General features: G+C 37.9%; 1 protein-coding gene across 1 annotated transcript in view; it reads right to left on the bottom strand.

The window, feature by feature from the left end:
• The window catches only part of LOC139944657 (ubiquitin carboxyl-terminal hydrolase 31-like), a 45,276-nt gene that overhangs the window by 13,283 nt on the left and 4,422 nt on the right, over nucleotides 1-27,571 (bottom strand). Inside the window, exons 2-6 of the mRNA XM_071941721.1 lie at nucleotides 12,545-12,877; nucleotides 7,625-7,863; nucleotides 7,077-7,188; nucleotides 3,608-3,708; nucleotides 913-993 (exon numbers count right to left, since the gene is read on the bottom strand). Coding sequence (XP_071797822.1) covers nucleotides 913-993; nucleotides 3,608-3,708; nucleotides 7,077-7,188; nucleotides 7,625-7,863; nucleotides 12,545-12,877 — 866 coding nt within the window. The remainder of the gene's footprint in view (nucleotides 1-912; nucleotides 994-3,607; nucleotides 3,709-7,076; nucleotides 7,189-7,624; nucleotides 7,864-12,544; nucleotides 12,878-27,571) is intronic.

The following is a 27,571-nucleotide window of genomic DNA, read 5'->3' as shown; positions in this document are numbered from 1 at the left end:
TTGTCATGCGCTGTCAGAGTGCAAAGTACACTGATGCTGACTCCCTCACACTTGACTCATCAAGACAGAAGCTATACTGTGTCCACCTGTTGCTGTAATGTTATGCTTAGCAAAGTGCGGTTGATACCTTTTGTAAATCAAGTTGTAGGCCATGATATGAATCCCTACACACTGTGAATGAACTTGAAGATGTATGCAATAAAATTTACCTTAAAAAGTTTCAGCTTCATTAATCATAAAGTTTTTGGGAAGAACAAAAGTGAAAATCACAGAGCATTGATTTCAGGAGAGTCACGTAAACCCATTGTACATTGAAAACTATTGTTGTGAAATTATTTTAATCATTACTCAAAAACTACAACACCTTTCAGGCTTCCAACCATCATTATTTTTAAACCATGTAAGTTTAAAGCCATTGGACACTTTTGGTAAACAGTTTGTCCAAAGGCCCACACTTCGTGTATCACAACTTATATATAAAATAACAAACCTGTGAAAATTAGGCTCAATCGGTCATCGGAGTCGGGAGAAAATAACGGGAAAACCCACCCTTGTTTCTGCAGGTTTCGCCGTGTCATGAGTCTCACGACAGGTGTTTACTATAATCTGTAATTCTCGATGTCGAGAATTGATAATTGTTTTAATGTTTTCTCAAAAAGTAAAGCATTTCATGGAACAATATTTCAAGAGAAGTCTTTTACCATTTCCTTCTGTAAACCCTGTAAGTTATTTGTAAATCTATGAACTTTTATTTTGTTTTCTGTTCCGAAAGTGTATAATGGCTTTAATGTAAATCTTTGGACGATGAGTTTTTTTGTCGACAAAAAGTACCAAAACCTTTAAAACCAGTAGATTACTACCCCCCCTCCCTTTCCCCCACACATGACTGGATGAACATAGAAGTAACCTTACGTGAATCTGATGTCTTGCTCCCATTCTGTGACTGCTTTGATGTGGGATGGCCCTCCTTCATCAGCTGTGGACTGTAACAACCTGAGGGATTCAAAACAAATAGTAAGTAAATATTCATAATACCCCAGACAGTTCCCCTATTCCTATTGATGGACAGCAGGTCTTGTGGGGGGTGTTTAAACCACTGATAAACACAAAGCTGGAGCTGTGTAAGACCGGCTGGCTTTGCGTGTTGGCCGTGCAAGCTCGTTTACGCCAATTTACTTTTGCCAAGTGCAGTATATAGCTATTAGTACCTGTACGCAATCTGTTTGTACACAGAATTTTACAAAAGTTTTTGTAAAATGTACAAACTTAAAAATTGGCTAATTAAACAGATCATCACAGGTTTTCTACTAGCCTACTTGTAACATTTTTGGAGGCTTTTTAACAAAAAGGCATTCATGAATGGGAATTAAAGAGTAGGGACTCATTTGTGGCCGTGCAATAGCGCACCGCCACAACCCTGCCATTTTAAACGGCCTTTTACGAACTCGTCGCCACTCTTTTATTCCTCTTAATAATACATGAGGACACATGTGGACCCATGTGGACATGTTGATCCCTTCCACACACGGAACCCACCTCCAACATTTCAACTATTTTGGACGTCTATTCTTTGGGTACATTTTGACCATATCCTCAATCTTACCGACATTCTGCACACCTTAAAATAAACTAAACCTAAAAAGATTATTGCAGGGTACAAGAAATCGTTTGTCTTCCCAATACAGCCCAAGGAAACAAAAATGTTTTTGGGTGATCTTTTGAGCACATGACATAGTTACTGGACTGTTTCATCATGTCCATAGAGATGTGCTCATGTTATGAATCACTCTACAAACATGTTGTGAAACAGGACGAGTGGTGCTGGGTGGTATCGCTAAACACTTCATGAACTCACTTGAAAAACCAGGTGATGCAATATAAAACCTGTCCAAACAATTCAGTGATGTACATGTAGTCGCAGAACATTAAAGGGATGAGGGCATTTTTGGTTTATTTTTGTATCGAGTAAATTCGTCCCCAGCATCTCATTTCAGGGTTCCCTGAATGCAAAAGCTAGCGCCTTTCGAGCCGATGTACTAACATTTTTTATTATTATCAACTATTATAATTTTGTCACAAAAGAAAAACATAAAGAGAGAACCATGCTTCAGATTGCACAGTAGAATTTTTTTAAACTAAAATAAACACCAAGGAGAATTTAACCAGAAAACTTTCCTTCAATTCAGTGTGATTTGGCCAAACATCAAACTTTAGGGTCCAGAATGCCCCACAGTTAGAATCAACTAACCTGCGAAAACGCTAATGTGAAGGGAGTTGGCTCAAGTCCAGCTCTAGCAATGTTTTCTTTGAGGCTCATGCAATAATCCTTTCTCAAGACTCAATTTTTTTAAAGGGAATCATTTCTCAAAATAGTTCTAATATTCTACCAACAGCAGCAGTCTCACCAAGTAAGTTGCTATGCTCATTAATTTGTGGAGTATTTACCAATCAAAACAGTACCTTTAAAGGAACACGTTGCCTTGGATCGGACGAGTTGGTCAAAACAAAAGCGTTTGTAACCGTTTTTTATAAAATGCATATGGTTGGAAAGATGTTTTGAAAGTAGAATACAATGATCCACACAAGTTTGCCTCGAAATTGCGTGGTGTTCCTTCTACTGTGCGAACTAACATGGTCGGCCATTTATGGGAGTAAAAATTTTGACCCCCATAAATGGCCGACGTGTTAGTCGACGAGGTAAAAGGAAAACCACGCAATTTCGAGGCATGTTTGTGTGGATCATTGTATTCTACTTTTACAACATCTTTCTACCCATATGCATTTTATAAAAAACGGTTACAAACGCTTTTCAAAGACCAACTCGACCGATCCAAGGCAACGTGTTCCTTTAAAGAGATAATAACAACATTGGTTTCCAGACGAGCATTTTCATTGCAAAAACATGGAACACGAGCATCGCATTGCAGCCAAGATAGATCGTTTTACAGATAGACACAGACTGTAGTGTGATGCTAAATGGTCATGTCTCTCATCACCCCTTAATATGTTGCCTCTGTCACTCGAGAGTGTTGGTTTGGTTTGATGAACGTTTCTTTCGCGATCCATTAGGATTTTTTTGTTCAATGAGGTGTCTGTCTAGAGTACATGTAGGTCATAAAATGAACCTGACGATATTTATAATAAATGTGTAATTGTAATTCATCACATGCCCCCTACAAAAAATAAAAAAAAATATATAAATATTATTTTCATTAGTATATTTTTGTATTCAAATAAATTAGTTCCCTGTTTCTTAATAATGTGAGGATGAGTGGACTCTTGAAAAAGAACAAATTATTGTTAACAGTTGTATTGTAGCATGCTGTCCTAAAACTTAATTCTTGTAAGAGCACGGCGTTTTTTTTTTTAAAGACACTGGACACTATTGGTAATTGTCAAAGACTAGTCTTCACAATTGGTGTGTTTACACTAACCTGTGAAAATTTGAGCTCAATTAGTCATCAAAGTTGCGAGATATTAATGAAAGAAAAAAAATACGCATACGGTATGCCCTACAAGATGGCGACTTTTCATAGCAAAAAGGGGTTATTCAATACGGTCTATACCCTGCCTTTAAGTTTGAGCCCTCCGTTTTGGAGAAACTTACTTTGTGATTGTTGAGTTGTACAAAGGTCTCATCTCGTCTTGCATGAGGAAATGACGGCTACCCTTGGAGTCAGTCACGATCCCAACCCTTAGCAACGGACCCTAACAAGGAAACAAATACAAAAATACGTCAGTATCAGGGCCACATTTCATAATAATATTTTTTTTCAATTTGCTTCAACCTCATGAAACATACAGTTACAAAAAATTTAAAAAATTCAAATACTACATGAACTACTAGATTAAAGCCATTGGACCCTTTCGGTTCATAAAAAAAAATAAAAGTTTACAGATTTACAAATAACTTACAGGGTTTACAGAAGGCAATGGTGAAAGACTTCTCTTGAAATATTATTCCATGAAATGCTTTACTTTTTGAGAAAACAGCCAAACAACATAAATTCTCGTTAACGAGAATTACGGATTTATTTCAAACACATGTCATGACACGGCGAAACGCGCGAAAACAAGGGTGGGTTTTTCCGTTGTTTTCTCCCGACTCCGATGACCGATTGAGCCTAAATTTTCACAGGTTTGTTATTTGATATAGAAGTTGTGGTACACAAAGTATGGGCCTTGGACAACACTGTTTACCGAAAGGGTCCAATGGCTTTAATAAAAAAAGAAAGAAGTAGTATTATGTGATTAAAATTACCCAGGAATCAAACTTCAACCTGGGGACTGAATAGTACATTGTAAACTCTATTTCAAGATGTCTCCAATTCCTTTCTTGTTTTGCCATTGTGGCAGATCTAGTTCCCTACCCCATGTCCCTATGGATCAACCTGTAAATATTAATCTAGTCCGGCGATGAGTGCAGACATGCATACACAAAAAGCTACCCCCCCCCGCCCCCCCCCACCACCACCTACTTGGCTAGCCACTGCGGCTGGCTAGCTGCAGTTCAAACAAGAAACTGAGATGCAATACATTATATGACGATTTGTGTTTCTCCTTTATACATGACAAAGTACTTGTCAGTCTTTGGTTGGTAACCGTAAACTTGATCATGAATACTGGCGATGAGTGCAGACACACATACACAAAATGCCAGCCCTCCCCCCCCCCCCCCCCCCCCCGGCTAGCCGCAGTAAAAATAAGAAAAACAAGACCCAATACATTACAGGAAGTTTTGTGCCTCTCCTGTATGCATGACAAAGTAATTGACAGTCTTTAGTTGGTAACCCAAAACTTGAACATGAATCCTGGTGATGAGTGCAGACACGCATCACAAAAAGCCACTCCCTCTACTTGGCTAGCCACTGCCAGTTAGCCACAGTAAAAATGAGAAAATGAAATGCAGTACATTAGAAGACAATTAGTGCTTCTCCTTTATACATGACAAAGTAATTGTCAGACTTTGGTTGGTAACCGTAACTTGAACTTGAATACTGGCGACGAGTGCAGACATGCATACACTTGGCTAACCATCGCTGATTAGCCACAGTTCAAACAAGAAAACAAGACGCAATACATTATGAGACGATGTGTGGTTCTTCTTTATACATGTAGGTACATGAAAACGTAATTGTCAGTCTTTGGTTGGTAACCGCAAACTTGAACATGAATCCCGGCGATGAGTGCAGACACACATACACAAAAAGCCCCCCCCCTCCACCCCCTACTAGCCACTACCGGCTAGCCGCAGTACAAACAAGAACACAAGATGCAATACATTATAAGACAATTTGTGCATCTCCTGTCTTTGGTTGGTAACCGTAAACTTGAACATGAATCCTCACAGAGAGTCTCGGAGAGACGGTATCCATGCAATGCGAGCAATGCCAAAAGAGTCAATTCAATCCTTAAGTGCCCGCTACCGATAATGTACATTTACTTGGGGATGTTTTCCTAGACTCATAGACTCCGGGCAAAGAAACGATTTCTCCTCCCTTGGGTTTTTAGACAACATCAATATTTTCCGAAGCAGAAAGAGGGGGTTGTCTAGAATGACTTATTTCCCTCCCAACCTCACTTTGGCTACACTGGTCTGAATGGGCGGCAGACCATACGTATTATAGACTCCTAGGCTCCTGCCAACAAACAATTCCTCAACCCTTGTGGTTGTTTTTTAGACAACATCAATATTTTCCAGTGCAGAGTGGGGAGACAAATTATTGGCGATATTTTTTTAAGGATAACAGAGACAGGAATACATCAACATGGATGTGTGCTGATGTTGCATGCCCACTGGCCGTTGTAGAGGTCAATCCATCTTGAGGGCTTCACGGTGACAATGCGAATACACGTACCGGTTTCCCAAGTACACACTGTCCGTGTGACTGACTCTCAATGTGATGGGATTTTTGACTGAATGGATGGGAGTGGAGTAGGGTAATAAAGAAGACAAGTCTTTGTCACACTGTCGCTCCCTTTCAAAGGGTAGAGAATATCTTATAGATCTCCCAATAGCATAATTCTATCCATTTAGTTTATTCTCACGAATTGATTCCTCCCTTGCAGCTTTTTAGTAATCAATTATCTTATTTTTTTTTTGGGGGGGGGAGGGGTCAGACCATCTGTCCCCCATTTATCTTTGTCTTGTCCCTTAATTACTAAACTAACTAATTATTTAGTTAATTAATTAATTTGTTCTTTTGTTTTTTCTCTTTTAAAGGTACTCCACTACAAGTGTTGGCTTAATAAGATCCTTCCTCCACAATATTGTCTTTTGCATTCTATTGTTGTGCACTTCTCAGGATGCAAAGAAATGTATTGAGTTGAATTGAACCAGTGTCATGTTATAAAGAAAATACCAAAAAAGATTGTATGGTTTACACTCGATTTTAAAAACAACCTGCTATGTACCAGGCCTGCGAGTGGACCCCTTTGAAAAAGAAACACTACATGATGTAAGAATGATCGCGTAACGTCAAGTCAGCACGAGTCACACATTTACGCTGATCGAATTGGGGCACCCTATTAATCCAGTAACTAAGCTTATCTCACATTATTGTAGCCGTATATTATTGTTGCCAAGCTGGCAACATCAAAAATAAAAAACGGATATCCACTTTTAAAGCGGACATTTCAATATCCACTTTAAGGCAGATATTTGACAGGCCTGTATGTACATTGTTACAACAACAAAAAAAATTGGGGTTTTTTTAAATAAAAAATTAAAATGCTGAAGACTCAACTTGGTGTTGGTCACTTTTAAAAGAATATGTAATTGAACATAAAAGTTTTTAGTAACATACGACAAACACCCGTACACAATTCTCAAAGAAATGTAGGGCACAATAATACCAGTCTCTGCTGACCTGGTGGTTGCAATGCTACGTAAGAGCTTGCCACTAACTACATGACATAGCAACACGGTATCTAGTCTACAGGAATTTCAATTGAGTTTTCACTTGTAACTAAACAAACCAACCAACTCAATCCCATCCTTCAAATTGGGCATTGAGTTTACCGTTCACACTGCAACAGTTCTCATGGATACCTGGAGATTCTAAACAAGTATGTACCTTTGAAAGAACTTGGTCCACATGGCTACATCCCATGGCTTTCAGGATGACGATTCTCAGCTGCTGATTGGTTATACTGCGGTCGACCTCAATTGCTATTGGATGGCCAAACCTAATGAATAAATATGATTATTTAATTAGTGAGAGCATTTTATTACACTCTCCATTTTATTTTGATGGAGGGTATTTGTTTTAATTTTTTTCAAAGAACTCAGGAAAGTGCTGAGTCAAAGTGCTGAATACATACCAGTGTAAGGGTACAAAACAAATTTATATTTGTTGTTCCAAATGCAAAACTAACATCTATTAAAGAGGTAATTTTAGCTGTGCTAAATGTGTAGAAGCGGAGATAATATTGATAAAACTTTAACCAAGGGGGAATTGAGAAGAGTGGACAGGGCCATTATCGTTTTGCAAAGGGCATTTTCCATTGGAAAATCTTTAATTCTATGGAAAGTTTTTGAAAGGGCACCGAGGCCAATACCAGTTGCAACAGAGGCCTCCTTGAAATTCCAGGCCAAAAACAGTGCGAACAACTGTGTACATACCTTCTGCCAGTCTTCCCCAATCCCTGTTGGTTGATGATCACCATGGTAACGACCTCTCGGACAGGTCGGTTGCAGTGGACATGAAGGAAGTCCTGCATCTGCGTGGTGCTGGCCAGAGCCTGGGAGCTGTGCGGAGTCTCGATGGCATAGACGCTATCGCTCTCACGGATCTCAGACAGGGGGAGACTGTCGTGGTAGGAGCGGTAGAATCCATCAAAATACACCTCTGTCAGGACAATCTGAATAAACGAATCACACAAAAACAAGAAACATGAAGGATAGCAAAATTACAGCATTACCGGCTGATTTGTCTTGGTTGAGTGGTTTAATGCATTGGAATCATAAATTACCAATAAAAGTATAGATATTGCTGGTGAAGTTTCTAAGACCAAATCTTCTCCTTAAACACTAAAACAAACGAATCAAACAAAAGTAAAAACATGAAGGACAGTAAACTTACAATATTACTGGCTGGCTTGTCAAGGTCGAGTGGTTTATAGCATCAAAACTATAAAATTACCAATAAATTATGTGGACAATTGCTGAGGAAGTTTCTAATAATAATAATAGCATGATTTTATACAGCGCTAAACACAGGGTTTCTAACGAGCATGTGAGTAACTATCCATGAAAGAAGAGGAAAAGAGGACACCGGGCAAGATAATGAGGAACCCACAATATTCCTATACTTTCTTACACAGAAAGTGAAGAAAAAAAAGAGGAAAATTAAAACCCCCAAAAAGAGGAAATCAGCTGAAAAGAGGAACTCTCACATACCTGTTCTAAGCACTGAAACATAAAATTAATAAAATACATGTAGATAGATAGATAGATAGAAAGTAGATAGATACGTTTATTCAATGTTGAAACTTTAAACAAGGCAACATCTAGGTCCAAACAGAAGCACAGCGTTTGTTCCCCAGCCTATGATCAGACAGACAAAAAAAACCCAGACAGACATTAAACATACAGGGCAAAACTAACAGGTGTAAGACAGAAAATTAAGCTGTTACTATTTCTACATATACAAAACTTACATCAGTATCTTAGTATTCATTTAGAAAACGAGTTTTAATTTTGTTTTTTTGGGGGTAAAAGTTGAGAGTGTACGCAATGAAAGTGACATGCTGGACAACACCATATAATGAAAATCAAAGTAAGTGCACAATAAAAGACCAAACCTCCTCCTAAAAACATACAAATGGTCAGCAAGTGAGGGATTTGAAAATAGAAAAAAAAACATAAAGAAATTTTGTGTTATAAAATACTTCAGTTTTACAGAGAAGCAGGCCTTGCAGTCATGAAGTTATTTCTGAAATTTGAGCCCTAAAGATTTAACTCGCGATAAGCTTTCGGAAATTGTGAAAGGGTTTAGCGGCATCATTATTTGCCCTAGAAGTAATCTTGTTAGTTCTCATGTTTCATTAATTAATTAATTTATCCGCAAAGATAAAGCTTTGGGGCTAGAGCTTTACACTGAGGACCTGAGACCAGTAAAGTCACGACTGAACAAGTGTCGCAGTCTTGTGTGATTTTCAATTGACAATTTTACCTCAATTTATTTATTTCAAATGTTGACTTCGAGTCTGGTAAAAATCATTCAATGGGGGACTTTCGGGATGCTTGGTGGCAGCAGACTTACCAGGTAAAATCCATTGTTCTTGGTAATGTGCGCATGCTCAGAACTACGTAAACAATGGAAATTTACCTGGTAAGTCTGCTACCACCTAGCGTTCCAAAGTCTCCTATTACATGTATGTTGAGTGTTAAATTATTTATGTATACTTTGCCCTTACGATCAAAAAGATAAACCTTCTCTATCGCTCATTAAACAAATGTTAAAGTTCATCTCGTTAAACTGTCTGGAATTGTAAAACAACTTCTGGTCCAGTAAAACTTGCGGGCGTTTTGCCAACATTTTGAGCCATGCTGCTCTATCCTGTCAGTTGGCCCGCTGGCAATATGCTAAAACACATGAGGAACAGTGTCGCAAAGCATCCATATTCCATGAAATGGAATAGTGAAAGAAACTGGCGGAGTAGTGATACGAAAAGCTATCAGTGTCCATTTCACTTTTAAATTCTTTCCAAGTCTAAGCATCTTCTTTAAAGTTCAGCAAGGGATGTAGGCCTATACAAAGAGTAAAGAAAGTCATGTTTTGGTCTTGTGAAACGATTTGTGATCCAGTGAAAGACTAGAATAACCTGTGTCTGAATGGAAATCTTCTTAAAATTTGAGACTTACATGTACCTTCCAATGTACAGTATCATTACTTAATCAGTTAAGAATTCAGTGCATAGTTATCAAAACAAGGAAGCAATGTACAATGTAACAATGTTAGTTTTAAGAAGTCAATGTACATATTAATAGTCTAATTTCACCAACTACCTCAGCCATAATGGTGTACGCCGAATATTTCTGAAAGACTTGGCGTGCCATAAACGGAGAATCATACCTGGAAAGATTCCTCTACGTACATGTAAACAGAAAAAGATCCACTGACCTTACACAAAAAAATTCCCTTTAAAATTGTCAAGAGCACAAAACACTGTATCGGAAACATTCTCTAGCTTTTCAATTTCCCTGATGGTACATTCAATGTATGCATGTGTACCCTGCGGCATGAATAATGGATAGCAAAGCAGGTGGTTGGAATATTTCCACAATGTGATTTCGGCCTCCCGTACACCCCCCCCCCCCCATCCTGACCTGATGTAAATGAGATTCAGATGACAGTGTCCCCCCCCCCCCCCTGACCTGGAGCTAGAGTGCTAAAATCCTCAACGCCCCGCACTGCTTATACATAAAGGTCACTTCCTGATCATAACGATGGAGTTCAGTTCATTCAGCCAAGATGAAAATTGGCTCCTTATTATCAAGATGGAGAAGACAGAGGAGGGATGGGGAGGATGAAGATGGGAGGAGGATAAAAGGGGAGGAGGGGGGGGAGAGGAATAAAGCCTTGAAGAGCAACAAGGCAGGCGTATCGATTGCCATTTCAGTTAGGGTTGACATGGTTTTGAAGAGATTTTATTTACCCATTTTACAGAACCTGGTTTGTCTTTCAAATTGAGTTGAACAAGCACAAAGAAAAGTTCTATCTCATTTGTCATTCAGCTTCGATACTCAAACAGAATTTAAAGATATTTTAGATTCATTGTCATAATTTTCCATAAAGATGCTGAGGTAATACTGTTATTTAAAAAACCAAAGAGAAGACCACTGGCCTTGTCTAGTCGTGATCTTACTGTGTTTGAACGAGGACTGCACCAATAAACTGATAAGCCCCAATGCTTGACATGGGATCAGGTGTGTACCACCTTAAAGTAACACGTTGCCTTGGATCGGTCAAGTTGGTCTTTGAAAAGCGTCTGTAACCATTTGTTGTAAGGTGCATGGTTAGACTCCCATAAATGACCGACCGTGATAGTCGACGAGGTAAAAGGAAAACCACACAATTTCGAGTGATACTTGTGTGGATCATTATATTCTACTTTTAAAATATCTTTCTAATCATGCATTTTATAACAAACGGTATCAAATGCTTTTCAAAGACCAACTCGACCGATCCAAGGCAATGTGTTCCTTTAATCAGAGTCCAACAGTTTGGGTATTCAGTAACAATAAGGTGTTGGATTTTGTTAGAGTGAGGGAAGACCCCAGTAAATCACTCAAGGGAGATAGAGTTTCAGGAAGATCAATTATTGGGATCCTTGAAGTATATCTTGTAATTGGAAAACATCCTTGAAGAACATATTGGATACGGGATTGAATTAAGGCATCAGGTTTATTAGGAACTCTACGTTCTAATCAGTTTTAGTAAAGCTTGTAAGTGCAAGTGGGGTGGGGGGGGGGGACTCAAGGTAGACTTTTACTAGTCTCTGGCCAGTGTCAAGTGTTAAAAACTACTAGACCAGTGGTCCAATGGTAGGAGTACTAGACTCCCACCAGGCCAGTGGTAGGAGTACTGGACTCTGGCCAGTGGTCCAATGGTAAAATTACTAGACTCTGGCCAGTGGTCCAATGGTTGGTTTGAGTACTCTGGCCAGTGGTCCAGTGGTAAAATGACTAGACTCTGGCCAGTGGTACAATGGTTTGAGTACTCTGGCCAGTGGTCCAGTGGTAAAATGACTAGTCTCTGGCTAGTGGTCCAATGGTAAGAGTACTAGACTCTGGCTAGTGGTCCAGTGGTAGGAGTAATAGACTCTGGCTAGTGGTCCAGTGGTCAAATTACTAGACTCTGGCCAGTGGTACAATGGTTTGAGTACTCTGGCCAGTGGTCCAGTGGTAAAATGACTAGTCTCTGGCTAGTGGTCCAATGGTAAGAGTACTAGACTCTGGCTAGTGGTCCAATGGTAGGAGAAATAGACTCTGGCTAGTGGTCCAGTGGTCAAATTACTAGACTCTGGCCAGTGGTACAATGGTTTGAGTACTCTGGCCAGTGGTCCAGTGGTAAAATGACTAGTCTCTGGCTAGTGGTCCAATGGTAGGAGTACTAGACTCTGGCTAGTGGTCCAATGGTAGGAGTAATAGACTCTGGCCAGTGGTTCAGTGGTCAAATTACTAGACTCTGGCCAGTGGTACAATGGTTTGAGTACTCTGGGCAATGGTCCAGTGGTCCAGTGGTAAAATGACTAGTCTCTGGCTAGTGGTCCAATGGTAGGAGTACTAGACTCTGGCTAGTGGTCTAGTGGTCAAATTACTAGACTCTGGCCAGTGGTCCAATGGTAGGAGTACTACGTGTAGACTCTGGCCAGTGGTCAAGTGGTAAAATTAGTAGTCTCTGGCTTGTAGTCCAATGGTAGGAGTACATGAAGTACATCTAGACTCTGGCCAGTGGTCCATTGGTAAAATTACTAGACTCTGGCCAGTGGCCCAGTGGTTATCTGGAGCCCTTGGTTAGTGCACTACTGAACTTACCCTCGTTACAGCCATACTGCACTGCCTAGATACTTCCGACCTCAAATCGGCAACCGATGCATTGATGTCCATGACAACACCAACCCTGACCACTCGTGGCTCTCGATCCATGTAGACGACAGCGACGGCCATGACCCTCGTCATGCGCTGCGGGATGGGCAAGGACACACACACGAAGGGGTCAAAGGTATTACTCTGACGACCACAGTGGGGGCAGGTCAGCGACGACCGGAACTGCGCCTGGAACAGGTCATGGATGAAGCTGTTGTTTCGACGCATGTGATTTGCCAACATCTCTGCCGCTAAGAGCTCATCGTTCTTGTTGTGACGATTCTGCGGAAGGAAACAAATATTATAAATTCAAGAACGGTTTTGTTTTCAAGATCCTACCATAAGGGGAGTTTTAGAGGAATGGGGTTGAAAGAGTGCTCATCTAAAGTACACTTAAAAGAAATTCAAGACAGGACAAGTCTGGTCATCTTCAATTCAACATCTTTGTCTCAACAACAAAAAGTGTTGAGTCTGAGGCTCACAAGTATCTTTCAATTCGACAGAAGAGATCAATCTTCTCTTTCGTGTTTTGTTTAAACAAAATAGTTTCGTGTTCTCACTTTGATTCAACTCTCTTCTCAATTTGATTCTGGTCACGTAAGCGAAATCCCGATCCATTAAAGAGTCTGAGCTACAAGTCCTCCGCTCTTGTGGTTTTCCCGCAAAACTTTAGCCCTGATAAAAGAGATCACGGCACTTTGTAGGGTGTCATGGCCGAGCAGTCTCGGGCACCAGACTCAAGTTCTGGTGTTTAAGTCATAAGGGCATTGGGTTCAAGTCCCGGTCATGACACTTGAGTCCTTGAGCAAGATAATTTACAATTATTGCTCCTCTTCAGTCTTCACCTGGGGATCTTAATGGGTAAATGTGAGGCAAGAGGTTGATACTGTGTGTTTGGTATAGCCTTTGAAGTCCCACTATACTGGGTGCGTTCGATTAACTTCCCTGGGTCTACCCCGAGGTGCTCACTCAGGTGAGCCTCTGACAAGAGCTAAACGAATAATCACACACCATTCTCGTAGTGACGTCATGCACCAGGGGCAGAACGGGTCGACCCAGGGAAGCTAAATGAACGCACCCTCTATAGCTCCTGGCGGTATACTCCCCAGGGAGCTGAGAAAGATGGCAGGAATGTTATTGGTCCAATGACCAAGGCACTAATGAATGTAAAGAGCATGCTTTGTTTAGTTGCAGAACGAAAGAGAGAAGGTGAGGAGGGGAGGCGACGTTTCGCAACTATGTTGTGCACGCTCAACAATTATTATATCAAAAGAAAACAAATGACAATATTCCATACTGATTATAAATACAATTTCCAATCCAATTCTTCAAAATTACTATTACCTCTGTCCTTAAAAAAATACTTCCTTTACCCCACATTACATTCCGCAACATTTGTATACTAGAATCATCCTCTTAATATGATTTTGTATACAATATTCTATAACAATTTGTTAATATCAATAAGAAGATAAAGGACTGACGACTGGATCTCTAAGGGCCACAACTCTGCAAGGTTTCTAAGGCGATGTCACATTTTCCGTTCATTTATACCCTTCAGGGAGAAAGCATAAAAATAAAGACCAAACTGTAACATTCAACTTGTCTGTTTGTATTTTAAATTCTTATCCTAAGGCCACTTCGCCAAGGATCAAATTACACACGACACTCAACGTCTGTGCGTAGGATGGGGATACTAATAGATTTTTACAGTATTCGTATATTGACTGATTACATTACATATTATTAAAGTAAGGTCTCCTCTTTTAACCATTAGCGAAAATTTGGAAATGGATTTCGGAATTCGTTTGTGTTTAACTATTAACCAGTTGTGATAAGCCTAATTTGATTGAATTTTTTTACGATTATCTGAGCCCCCGAATATGTAACCATACAACCAGACTTTAAGTATGCATCTTACAATTTTACAAAAAGCCAACCAATGGCAGTTTGAAGAAGAAGCACGGCAATGTATTTATAAGCCATTTTGAGATATATGGTGAACACGTTCATTATGACACTATTGGGTTTGGGTAAACCTGTCTGTAAACACCCAAACCAAACAGTGCACTCCTATAGTGGCCGCATACCTCAAAAAGGCTTATTGCTGTGAATTGTCTGTGATTTGGAGAGTATAGCGGCAATGGCATGGGGCACCGACGGCGGTTGGTGTCGTCGGTAATTTCAAGGCCTAAACAGTAAGAACCGGGTCTGGAATTTCACGGAGACATATGCCCCTTCAAAAGTCTCTCGGAGTTTTTCCAATTAAAGTGCCCTTTTCAGAATAAAAATGGCCTTGCCCTCTCCAAGATGGAATTCAAGGCCTGATGAACAAGCACAGCATGTCTTAGATGTTCCTTTTTCTCTTCCACTGAATTTTTCACTCAATTTTTGTGTGTGTGATAAGACTCTGCTCACTGCTTGCAGATGAATGACAAATTTCCTTCGCAAGTATAATTTCCTTCGGATGGGTGAAGCATCTTTAATATCCAAAATTCAATCCAAAAAGCATCTTTGATACCTTCAGGGGGGTGAGGGAGAAAAAAAAAGAAAAAAATACCCTGATTTTCTGTAGAGATTAAATGTTAATTCCATAGAGAACCTCCGTCCTCGTCTAGGTCGTCATGGAAATACTGATTGGTTTTTTTCTTCTTCAGGGGAGCACGGGACTAGGTTATCACGGAAGAGGAGAACGGAAAACGTCAAATGGAGGGTGAGGGGGGGAATGGGGGTGAGGTGATTTCCTGGAGAAGACAAGTGCAAGAGTCAGTGGGTGTTTTGTTGTGGGTGTTTGTCGTGGCTTGAAAGAAGGCGGCCGACAAAACCCAGGAGGAATAATGGTGTTGTTGAAAACTCTTTTGTCAGGGAACTGTTGTTGTGGTTGTTGCTGTTGTTGTTATCGCTGTTGTATGTGTTGTTTTCATTGACGTCATGGTTATATCCTTTTGTAAAGATCTTGGTACGGTATTGCAATTTGCTGTGGGGCTAATTAATTATGTAAAAGATTTCGTTAATGTAAGTAATCACACTCAAATGGGAACATCTATGCGAATACAAAGTAAATAAGACTAAATTCTAGAAACTTGATCATAGGCCTACCGAGAAAAATAAGAGACAGAGGTTAATTGTCCTTGTACATGTACCTTACAGATTGCAGACCAGGGACAATATTAGTTAGTGTCACAAAACCAGTATTCATACTTTAAATGTATTTTAAATAACAATTCCTGTGACTGAGCTCAATTCATCATCGGAGTCATGATAAAATATAGTTGGGGATATATACCCTATATTTTTTCACTTTTTAAAACATGGCCTTAGTGCACTACGTTATGTTGTATGACTGTACTAATGTATTCCATGTAGCAAAACATGCTTCGAAAGCATGGCACTGTTAATTTTGTCCCAGCATTTCTCTATACGCGTCATTAGGCAGTTTTTATGAAAGCCCAACAAAATCGTTACATCATTTCAAATGAGTTTTGGATTTAGTATCCACTATCCGATGTCAATTAAAAGAAATTACGTCTGGTCCTCATCATAAAATGAAAATCCATCGAGCAAAACCATTAAAAAAATATAATATGGTAAATGTTTCAATTCATAATGTATGTAAAATATGTTTGTTAGTTTCAAGTAAATTCCTTTCTGATTCAATGCCTTACGAATGTAAATTGTTTGCAGCAATTGCTACTAGCTACGTGTACACAATTCAAACTGGCCTTTTGCGATATATAGGCCTATTGGCCTAATCGGTGGTCTAGTGGTTAAACGTGTTGCTCTAGAATTGATAGAGGCATGGGTTCAAATCCCACCTGAGTAGCATGGCTTTGGATTTGTTTCCGCATGATGTGGGAAATTACTGAGTATACAGTGCTTAGCACTGATCAGTACAATACAACCAAATATGCCATTATGGTTGCACACAAAATATAGGGGAATACAAACAGCTGTGATGTGAAAAACCCCCAATTATTACCGAGAAAGGTTTGCAATGACACCTGTGCAGAATTCTCTTTTGAGAAGTGGTGGTTCCGAGATGAACCACCAATTCTTCTCAGAACCATGGTAATAAATGGCCTGTTGTTTGACCCTAGCTTTCTCAAAGCCTCAACTATCACTTCAACACCTAAGATATTTTTGCCTTACAATGGGAACCTACAAAATATCTGCTCTTTCATAATTGAAATATGAAAATCTGTAAAGGAAAATATTATTTCACAAGACGAGCTGAAGCGTGCCGTGCTACCATTCATAATTCAGATTTATGGAGCAATGGTAATTTTCCAGCGCATGGAGATGCTTTAAAAGCAAGTTTCAACACCTTAATATTGTTGCCTTACAATGACAACCTAACAAATATCTGTTTTTTCATAATTGAAATATGAAAATCTGTGAAGGAAAGCATTATTTTTTCAAGACGTGCTGAAACGCATGGCATTACCATTCATAATTCAGATTTATGGGGCAATAGTAATGCCAGCGCATGGAGATGCTTAATTGGAGAGGCTGGGAGGGTGGTTAATGGTTTTGAGTTTGATGATTGGTGGGTAATTACCATAGCGATAGGCAGGTGTTGAAAAGACTGCCCTGATTGGGTTGCGGGTGGGAATGCAGCTATGTGGCTCCATGCTTAATACACGTTTGGGAATTGTCAAAGACCATTCTTCTCACTTAGTGTATCCCATCACAACCATAAAATAACAAGCCTGTGAAAATTTGGGCTCAATTGGTCATTGAAGTTGCTAGAAATTGATGAAAGAAAAAACACCCTTGTTGGACGAATTTGTGTGCTTTCAGTAGGAATAAAAGACTTCTAGCTAGAAGTCTTTTATTATTTTAGTGAGGAATTACCTCTTTCTCAAAAACTACATTACTTCAGAGGCAGCCGTTTCCCACAATGTTTTATACTATCAACAGCTCTCCAATGCCCGTTACCAAGTCAGTTGTTAAGTTAATATTTGTTTTGCTCAGCTAAAAAAAAAAAATGGATACTAAAGTGATTTTTCTCAACTGGAAAATGTTTTTGTAAATTGAAAGATAACATATTTTCAGCTATGTTTTGTTGCACTTCATGCTATCTTTCAGTTTGGAAAGACAGTATTTTTGAAGTTGAACTATTCCCTAAAGTTTGTAATGACTCTACACTCAAGAGTATATTATATTACATATCGTAACGAAGTGTAGATGTGTAAAAAATAATTTACACTTTCAACAACAGAGTGTCACTGTGACGTCACAGAAATAGTTTTAATACATACCGTACTTGTTAATTGTTTTCACAGAAGTACAAATGGGATTGGATATAAACGTGTATCTGAATTGAACACATGGTAACTATCTATGATTACAGTGTATTGCAGGAATTTGGGACAATTTTCATATCATAAAGGTGCTTAAAAAGCACAGCGAGTGACTAAGCACACACTTTTGATTACCAGAATATGGTTACCAGCCAAAGTATTGTGTAATGTACCATTTTTTTACTGGTATCCTGATTATTTTTCGCTTAGAATTTTTTTTGAAGGAACACTTCTTTTAAAAAAGCTTTATAAAATAACTGGGTCCAGTGCCTAATTACGGTACATCCACCAGCATTAAGCTTAGCCTTGATGAAGGCGCCTCAGTCAGAGCCGCAACCTGCATAATCCATGCCCACATACATAACACAAATACACAAAGCGTGCATATCCAATGTGTACAGCGTATGTACACTTACTGTACATGTACATGTACATCACATGTACCATCTGTACTGTACACTGTACATGAGTACTTGAGCCACGTGTACGAGGTTGAAAGTAGAAAGACACGACCGTACTCACGACTCCGCCATACTGTTCTCGCTGTACAATGTACTGTACATACAATGTACTGTATACGTTGTTCGTGTATGCAGCGTGCAGACTGCCGAATCATGTCGCGCCGGGCCGGGGCACACTACGCCAACAGCCTTGAGTCAAGGCTACATTAGCTAAGTACACACATACAAGGATGTATATGTACATGAAGCTATGTAAGCACAAAACAATGTTTGCAATAACAAAATAATATTACCAGCCAAAATACATGAAACGTGTAATGCTACATAAAGTACATCAAGAGAAAAAATTCTAAATTTGTGTGGTCTTTCCACAAATAATCAGAAATGAAGTATCTAAATGCTGCAATTAAAATTTAAAATGTGCGCAGCTATTTTTTTACTGTATTTAAATTTTTAAAGACACTGGACACTTTTGGTAATTGTCAAAGACTAGTCTTCTCATTTGGTGTATCTCAACATACATAAAATAACAAACCTGTGAACTCAATAGGTCATCGAAGTTGAGAGATAATAATGAAAGAAAAAACACCCTTGTCGCACGAAGTTGTTTGCTTTCAGATGCTTGATTTTGAGACCTCAAATTCTAAATCTGAGGTCTCGAAATCAAATTCAAGAAAATTACTTCTTTCTCAAAAACTATGTTACTTCAGAGGGAGCCGTTTCTCACAGTGTATTAAGCCCCTTTCACACGAGAGCAATTTAGCAAGGGTCCCTTGCTAAATTGTAGCATGGTTGTAAGACTTTACAAAATGCACCTCGTGTGAAAGGACAATAACATTTGGAGTGTCCGGGGTCCCTTGTTAAATCTTGTCTAACATTGCTACATTTTGTCGGAGGTCCGGACCTATGATAAAATCTTACACTAGTGGAAGTTTTGACCAAGGACGTGGGCTACATCATCGTGTGAAAGGAACCCTTGTTTATTGAATGACGTCCTAGGTGAAAATGACCATACAGCGCATGCTATTGTTGGTGCTATCTTGTCCAACTAAGGTGATCAGGATTACCAATTCGTCATATCACTCTCATGTCGCACAAGGGTTGTTAGTTTTTTAACTTTGCAGTGGGAAAGCTCACAAAATCAGTCACGTATGGTGATAACAAATAAACAATCCACGCTCGTAAATTTTGTAGCAAGGGACCCTGGCTACCTTTTGGCCGTGTGAAAAGGGCTTTATATTATCAACCTCTCCCCATTACTCGATACCTAGAGAGGTTTTATGATAATCATTATTTTGAGTAATTACCAGTAGTGTACACTGCCTTTAAAGGGATAAGGAAATAAATGTAAAGTAAACAAGTAAATTTGGGCGTCAACAATTTAAAAACATTTGCAATGCCGGATGTACTCCTGGCTACACGAACCGACCTTGATTGGTTGTTTAAAACCGCACAAATTGTTATTTTCGACACCAGCCAAACTATGGAAAATGTAAATAGCGTCTGACAAAAGATGTGAGAAATGTCAAGGTAAACGCATGACTGAGTCAGTACATCCTTGATGCCAATTAGGTTAATAATAATATCAAACAACTCGTCACTGTACAATTGATGTCAATTTCAGCTTTATAATTTCCAACTGAGGTTTGCAGTGACAAAGAAGAACCGCAGATTCTTCTCAGATTGACCAAGTCACTTCTCAAAAAGAGATTTATGCACATGGTTGTACTTCCCAAGCACGCTATTTGGTCCTTAGAGTACAAGGGTTGACCTACATATACACATGGTACAGGCTTTTAAGGATCTATGTACTATTTTTGGGACAAAAAAAACACAATGTCCACAGATTTACATTAAACTTACACAGTTTGAAGATAATGATAGTAGAAAGCTTCCCTGAAAATATTACGTGCTGAGGTGCTGTAATTTTTGAGAAATGAGTAAAACAATGTCATGAAAATAATTTTCGTCTCACTGATCATGAGACGAAAATTATTTTAGATGTAAAAACATATTTTAATGACTATGTTTTACTCATTTCTAAAAAACTACAGCACCTCAGCATCTAATATTTTCAGGGAAGCTTTCTACTATCATTATCTTCAATTGGTGTAAGTTTAATGTAAATCTGTGGACATCGTGTTTTGTGTTACAAAAAGTACCCAAATCCTTTAACAGACATTTCAGGCTATTCAATCATACTCTATCTGATTTTTTAAAGGGCAAAACAAATCGGAAATCCGACTAAAGTTGCCTGACTTCCACTATGCAAATTAGAATCTAATAGTAATGTACATTGTACATAGTACATTGAAAATGTAAGCATCTAAATTTTCAGCTCATCTGGCTTAATGTGTCCATGTCCCTGGTGTTTATTTGTGTACGTTTTTGTGTAAACTGTCCTTGTCTTTAGGGAAGAAGAAAAAAAAGCTTTTGCTTCTTCTTTTTCCTACATGTTAACGTTAAACTATTTTCTATTTATTGTTCATTAACTGGATTAAGTTTTCCTTAGTACAAGATGTTTTCTGAACAATGTTATCACAATGTTTTGATTGATATTGACATGAAATAAATATATCTGAAATGAAATGACTTCAGAACAGTAATAATATATTATTACCTGGCATGATATTTGGTCCTTGGGGAAAAAAGGTGGGAACATTTTATTGAGTACAAGGGCTGCACCTAGTCCTAGGCTGCAGAGGCAGTTTCAGGCTATTTACATTTAATCACAATTCTTTATGATTTTCCCAGAGGGCAAACAATAAAAACTGGGAATCTGACTCAAGTAAGAAGAATACCATGCCTGTATTACCCTATCACAGTGATGTGTACGATCATATTTCAAGACCTCTCAATTTTGTAGACATTTATACTAATTATATTTCAAGCCCTGGGCTTGACATATCTACTGAGTCTCAACTGAGCCACTGACCTACATAATATAATAATGGACCATTCTTTTTGAAGGGGCACCAAAGCCAAGACTACGGGCAACAGAGGAAATGCCCTCCATGGTCTCGATGTAATTCCAAGACTGTGATTATTTACCACAAATAGGTGATGCAGAGATTTTCATTCCTTGAAAATTGAGAATGTTTCATTTAAAGGCAGTGGACACTATTGGTAATTACTCAAAATAATTATTAGCATAAAACCTTATTTGGTATCGAGTAATGGGGAGAGGTTGGTAGTATACAACACTGTGAGAAATGGCTCCCTCTGAAGTAACATAGTTTTCAAAAAAAAAGTAATTTTGTACGAATTTGATTTCGAAGCCTCAGATTTAGAATTTGAGGTCTCGAAATCAAGCATCTGAAAGCACATTGTGCGGAGCACAGCCAAGATCGAAAGTGTTTAATTGTTCCCGAGGGAAGAAAACCGGATGGTCTGGAAAACCCTTGAGGCACCAATGCACAACTCAACTAACATAATTATGGCCCTGGCTGGGAATCGAACCGGGGTCACCTTGGTGAGAAGCGAGCACTTTACGCACAAGTAAACCATGCCAGCCAATGTTGATTGGAACATTCCACCCCAATCGGGGTCCCTACTACATCTACATACATACCCTACTAAATACAACAGAATGCAACAAAGTTGAAATGAGAAACGTGCCAAATGCAACAAAATGCAACCAGGGGTTTTGTTTGTGTTAGGACTGAACGAGGGTGTTTGTCTAGCTAAATGCAGCTGTAGAGCTAAATGCAGCTGTAGAGCAGGTGCATATATCGTTAGGGTTCAAAGTCAACTCATGAAAACTTTTACCATTACAATCATTAACATCCATTATTTTTATCATAAATGGAACCAGTGGTTGCCGCTCAATGTGGCCACCAAGTAAAATATCAAATTAATTAATTGAAATTAATCATAAAATAACAAATAAGCTCACGAAGGTCAACCGTTAACCATCATTTATCATTTTCTAGGTCGGCTGCACCCATCAAGTGCCTCAAACTCATAAAACGCCCGCCCTTGAACAAATTTTCAGGGAACAATAGCGACTATGAATCGAGACTGTTTGTTTATGATGATGACAATAATTCCTGGAAGCTGAAGGCTGAACAATGTAAGTTAGCTTTGTAAACCCTGGTATGTGTATTTATCTCCGTGTCCCATTCAACCATTTTTATTGCATTTGATCTTTCTTTCTTTGAGTGAAGAAAATCAACAGAGTTGTGCTTAAAGGCAGTGGACACTATTGGTAATTTTACTCAAAATAATTATTGGCATAAAACCTTTCTTGGTCACGAGTAATGGGGAGAGGTCGATAGTATAAAACATTGTGAGAAACAACTCCCTTGGAAGTAACATTGTTTTTGAGAAAGAAGTATTATTCCACGAATTTGATTTCGAGATTTAGAATTTGAGGTCTCGAAATCAAGCATCTGAAAGCACACAACTTCGTGTGACAAGGGTGTTTTTTCTTTTATTATTACATCTCGCAACTTCGACGCCCGATTGAACTCAAATTTGCGGGTTTATTACATTATGCATATGTCGAGATACACCAAGTGAGAAGAATGGTCTTTGACAGTTACCAATAGTGTCCAATGTCAAAAATGCATTACTCGTTGTTCGTTGTTTCTTATACTGTTATATTTCTTTAGTACGGTAATATTGTATCTTGTACTGTTTGTTGAAATCTTGGCCGAATAAATAATAATAATAATAATAATACTCCAAAAGTTAATGTCCATAAAATCTTACTTGGAAAGAAGCACCACAGCCTTTTGATAATGTAAAACATTTTGAGAAATGATTCCCTTCTAAGGATAGCTACTTCTAAGGAATGTGGTTTTAGAAAAAGGTTCACAAATTATCAATACCAAAATTTAAAGCACTGGACACTATTGGTATTTGTCCAAGACCAGTCTTCTAACTTGCTGTATCTCATCATATGCATAAAATAACAAACCTGTGGAAATTTGAGCTCAATTGGTCATCGAAGTTGAGAGGCAATAATGAAAGAAAAAAACACCCTTGTCACACGAAGTTGTGTGCTTTCAGATGCTTGATTTCGAGACCTCAAGTTCTAAATCTGAGGGCTCGAAATCAAATTCGTGGAAAATTATTTTTTTGTCAAAAACTACGTCACTTCAGAGGGAGCCGTTTCTCACAATGTTTTATACTATAATCCTCTCCCATTTACTCGTTACCAAGTCAGGTTTTATACTAATAATTATTTTGAGTAATTACCAATAGTGTCCACTGAAAATCTTCACAAGACATGTGTTTGGAAAGAGTGAACTTTGAAACACTAGACTGAATGACTTTCTTTGCTGTGGGGCCACTCGCTCAAAAGCCACTGGACACTGGTCATCAGTGGCCCATTGGTTACTTCAAGCCTGAAGTGGAAATTAAAAATTAACACAAGCAGATTCAATCTAAAAGCTCACTGATCATAAAGTTTATCATGTTTATACCACTAAAAACAAATCATCTCAGGAAATAATATATATAGTCAGACTGTCTGAAATACTGTCAAGAGTTCAAGAGTCAAGAAAATAACATGTTGAAATTCCACAGATCATTGTTGCTTATTCTGATTGCTGAGATCGAAATAAGCCTTATAAGAACATGAATATCCTGAAATGTGTACGAACATGATCACTGAACAGTTTGTTTATTGTCCTCACTAAAGCATGATTCCCTGAATTTGATGAAAATTGTTTGTCTGGTGGGTGGGTTTTTGTTTGTTAATTTTATGGTGTTGTTGATTTAACTTGAAGAGGGGAATTGAAATGACTCTTCTAAAATAATGTACTTTCCCTTAGGTAAAGGTATAACAATAACAATAACAATAACAGTAACAGTAACAGTAACAGTAACAGTAACAGTAACAGTAACAGTAACAGTAACAGTAACAGTAACAGTAACAGTAACAGTAACAGTAACAGTAACAGTAACAGTAACAGTAACAGTAACAGTAACAGTAACAGTAACAGTAACAGTAACAGTAACAGTAACAGTAACAGTAACAGTAACAGTAACAGTAACAGTAACAGTAACAGTAACAGTAACAGTAACAGTAACAGTAACAGTAACAGTAACAGTAACAGTAACAGTAACAGTAACAGTAACAGTAATAATAATAATAATAATAGTAATAATAATAATAATAATAATAATAATAATAATAATAATAATAGTAATAGTAATAATAATAATAATAATAATAATAATAATAATAATAATAATAATAATAATAATAATAATAATAATAATAATAATAATAATAATAATAATAATAATAATAATAATAATAATAATAATAATAATAATAATAATAATAATAATAATAATAATAATAATAATAATAATAATAATAATAATAATGCATTTATAATGCGCCATCTATCTAGTGTACAAGACCCTATTCCAAGGCGCAGAACAAAAAACAATACATACAACAAAAAAGAAATGTAGAACATAATAAAAAAAATTATACAATGAATAATCTACTGTCAAGACATGTAACGAGCTAAGTGTAAGAGGATTTGATCAAATACAATTGGCCATACATATATAAAGAGACTGTGTCCTAATAAAGAGTCATCTACATGAAGCACACTCAATATTTTTCATTTCCACCCCCCCCCCCTAGCCTCCTAGCTCCCATCAACCACCCCCCCCCCCCTCAATCTGAATCAGTATTGTAAAATCATCATTGCCTACTAGCATGGAACAAAGCCAGTTGAGGGTAATGAAACAACATGTACAATGTTGCTTCTTCAGCGTTATCATTTCATTCAGGCCAAGATCGATGAGGCACTGACTGGAATTACCGCACGCTGTGTGTTAGAGACAAGAACGCAGTGAATATCCAGTCAGTAAAAAATGTGTAAAGGAGGGCTGATTACAATTGCTATAGAGACGCGGGACAGCGAGGATGTGAGTGGAGTGCAATTAAAATTCAATATGTAGCCGAGGGTTATTATGTTGTTTATTGCAAAATGTGCATACCCTGTTAACACGATGAATGTCACCACATCGCTCAGGAAAGCAAATTTCCTAGTTTTACTTCTGATCAACATTTTTTTCTCTTTTTCCCCAGGTTGCTTTTAGGCCTGGCTGTTTAAGATTGAAGGCCTAAGGACATTATTTTTTGCTCTACCTTTACTACTGGCACAGGTTACTATATTTAAAAGTCATAGGAAATATTTTAAAGGGGCATCAAGACAAAGATGCAGGCAACTGAACTGATGTAATAAGCCTAAACCAATTCTGTACAGAACAATAATAAAGCATTTTAAAAAGCAATCTAACAGCTACATTTAGGTTTTTTTCTTTCTTTTTCACCAGGCTGTTTTTAAGCCTGGCTGTTTATGATTGATTGGAGGAGCAAGGACACAACTTACCATTTTAAGTCAATGAGTTAACAGTCAAAGAGCAGGGGCAACTGAACTGACATGTATACTTAGCCTGAACCAATGATGTGTTGATAAAGTAATTGGAATAAACACTATCTGAGACACGTACACGTGTATGTATCCGACAGTAACAATACTCAGATTCAAATTTGGGGTATAAAAACTAATAAAATTATTTCCATATAACAGTTTTACTTTAGATATGAAACTATTCTCAGATTTGCTTTAAACACTCGAAAGCAGTTTCTGCAGACGAGTAAATTTTTTTTGCCATTAAGTTTAAGAGTGATTGCCAAACAAGTGATTGTTAAAGTTTGTATCTAACTCTCCACATTTATTATTCATTTATTGATATTTATGGCTACCGGAGTTTGTCTATGAATATGAATTTAAAAGAATTTGACAAATGCAAAGTCCTTTTGCGGTTTTCGAAACAAGCAGAGTCAAATAATTTCACCCAAGTAAAAAAAACTAAATAAAAAACACTAAATTAAAAAATTACAAAAATTGTTTAGAAATAAATGAGTATTGCGCATTGAAAAATAGGCTCACCAACAGAATTTCCAAGTAAAAATCGATTAAACAAACTCGTACTATTAGATTCCCAATTTTCAATTTTGGTTAAATCAAAATACTTAAAAGAGTATCAATTGTATTCATTACGCAATGTGCCAATTATAATGATAAAGCGACTGTTAAGTGTTTGGTTGTTATAAACGGATCAAGACTTCGACACTCACTCACTGATTGCAAAGTGGAAAGTGTCCTCAGGTAATTAAAGCCTAAATATAGGACTGACATTTCTGAATTATGAACGCCTACATCTACAACAGAAATGCCAAGTAGAGCGGGTGAAGCTTTCAATTCCAAAGTCTATTAAATTTTACAAAAAAAAAGATGAACATTCACAAATCATGATGAGTGTGACATCCATGAAACTTGTCTCTGTGGTTCAAATTGGCTAACTGGCATAAAAGCAGATTGATATAGGAAGATGTTGTTTTGAGTTTTGATAATTTATGGAACACGTATCGTTGTTTATTTGTGGTAAATTTACAATTGCCAATTCAATCCTTAAACGTGTTTACAGGTAAACTTAAAGCCATTGGACCCTTTCGGTTCAGAAAAAAAAAAAAAAGTTCACAGATTTACAAATAACTTACAGGGTTTACAGAAGGCAATGGTGAAAGACTTCTCTTGAAATATTATTCCATGAAATGCTTTACTTTTTGAGAAAACGGTAAAACAATATCAATTCTCGATAGCGAGAATTACGGATTTATTTTAAACATATGTCATGACACGGCGAAACGCGCGGAAACAAGGGTGGGGTTTTCCATTGTTTTCTCCCGACTCCGATGACCGATTGAGCCTAAATTTTCACAGGTTTGTTATTTGATATAGAAGTTGTGGTACACAAAGTGTGGGCCTTGTTTACCGAAAGGGTCCAATGGCTTTATGTCAAGAGAGCCGCATGGTAAATATGTTCTTTGTCTACATTCTGAAAAGAAAAAGAAAAAACATCACATTGATTCAGAATTTGTTATTTTTGTTTCATGTGAAGTAGGACAACTACAAGACCCTTGGACCTCAGTTACAAGGCTACTGGACCAGGGCCATGTGTTTCAAACCCTGATATTATAGAGGGTTGAGTTCCATGGCAAGCATGTATTGAGGGAAGAAAACTTTCGTTCGCCAGTTACAGAAATTTACAGAACTGAAATTTACAGAACTAGATTTTAAAAATAAAACCAGTCGTGATTATCAATGATTTTAATCCAGCAAATGAGTTCTTTGATTTGTTAAGATAAGGGAAACATAAAAGGGTTAAATGCA

Source organism: Asterias amurensis, chromosome 11 (genome assembly GCF_032118995.1).
Source record: "Asterias amurensis chromosome 11, ASM3211899v1".
Lineage (NCBI taxonomy): Eukaryota > Metazoa > Echinodermata > Asteroidea > Forcipulatida > Asteriidae > Asterias > Asterias amurensis.
This window is presented reverse-complemented; position numbering and strand designations above follow the sequence as displayed.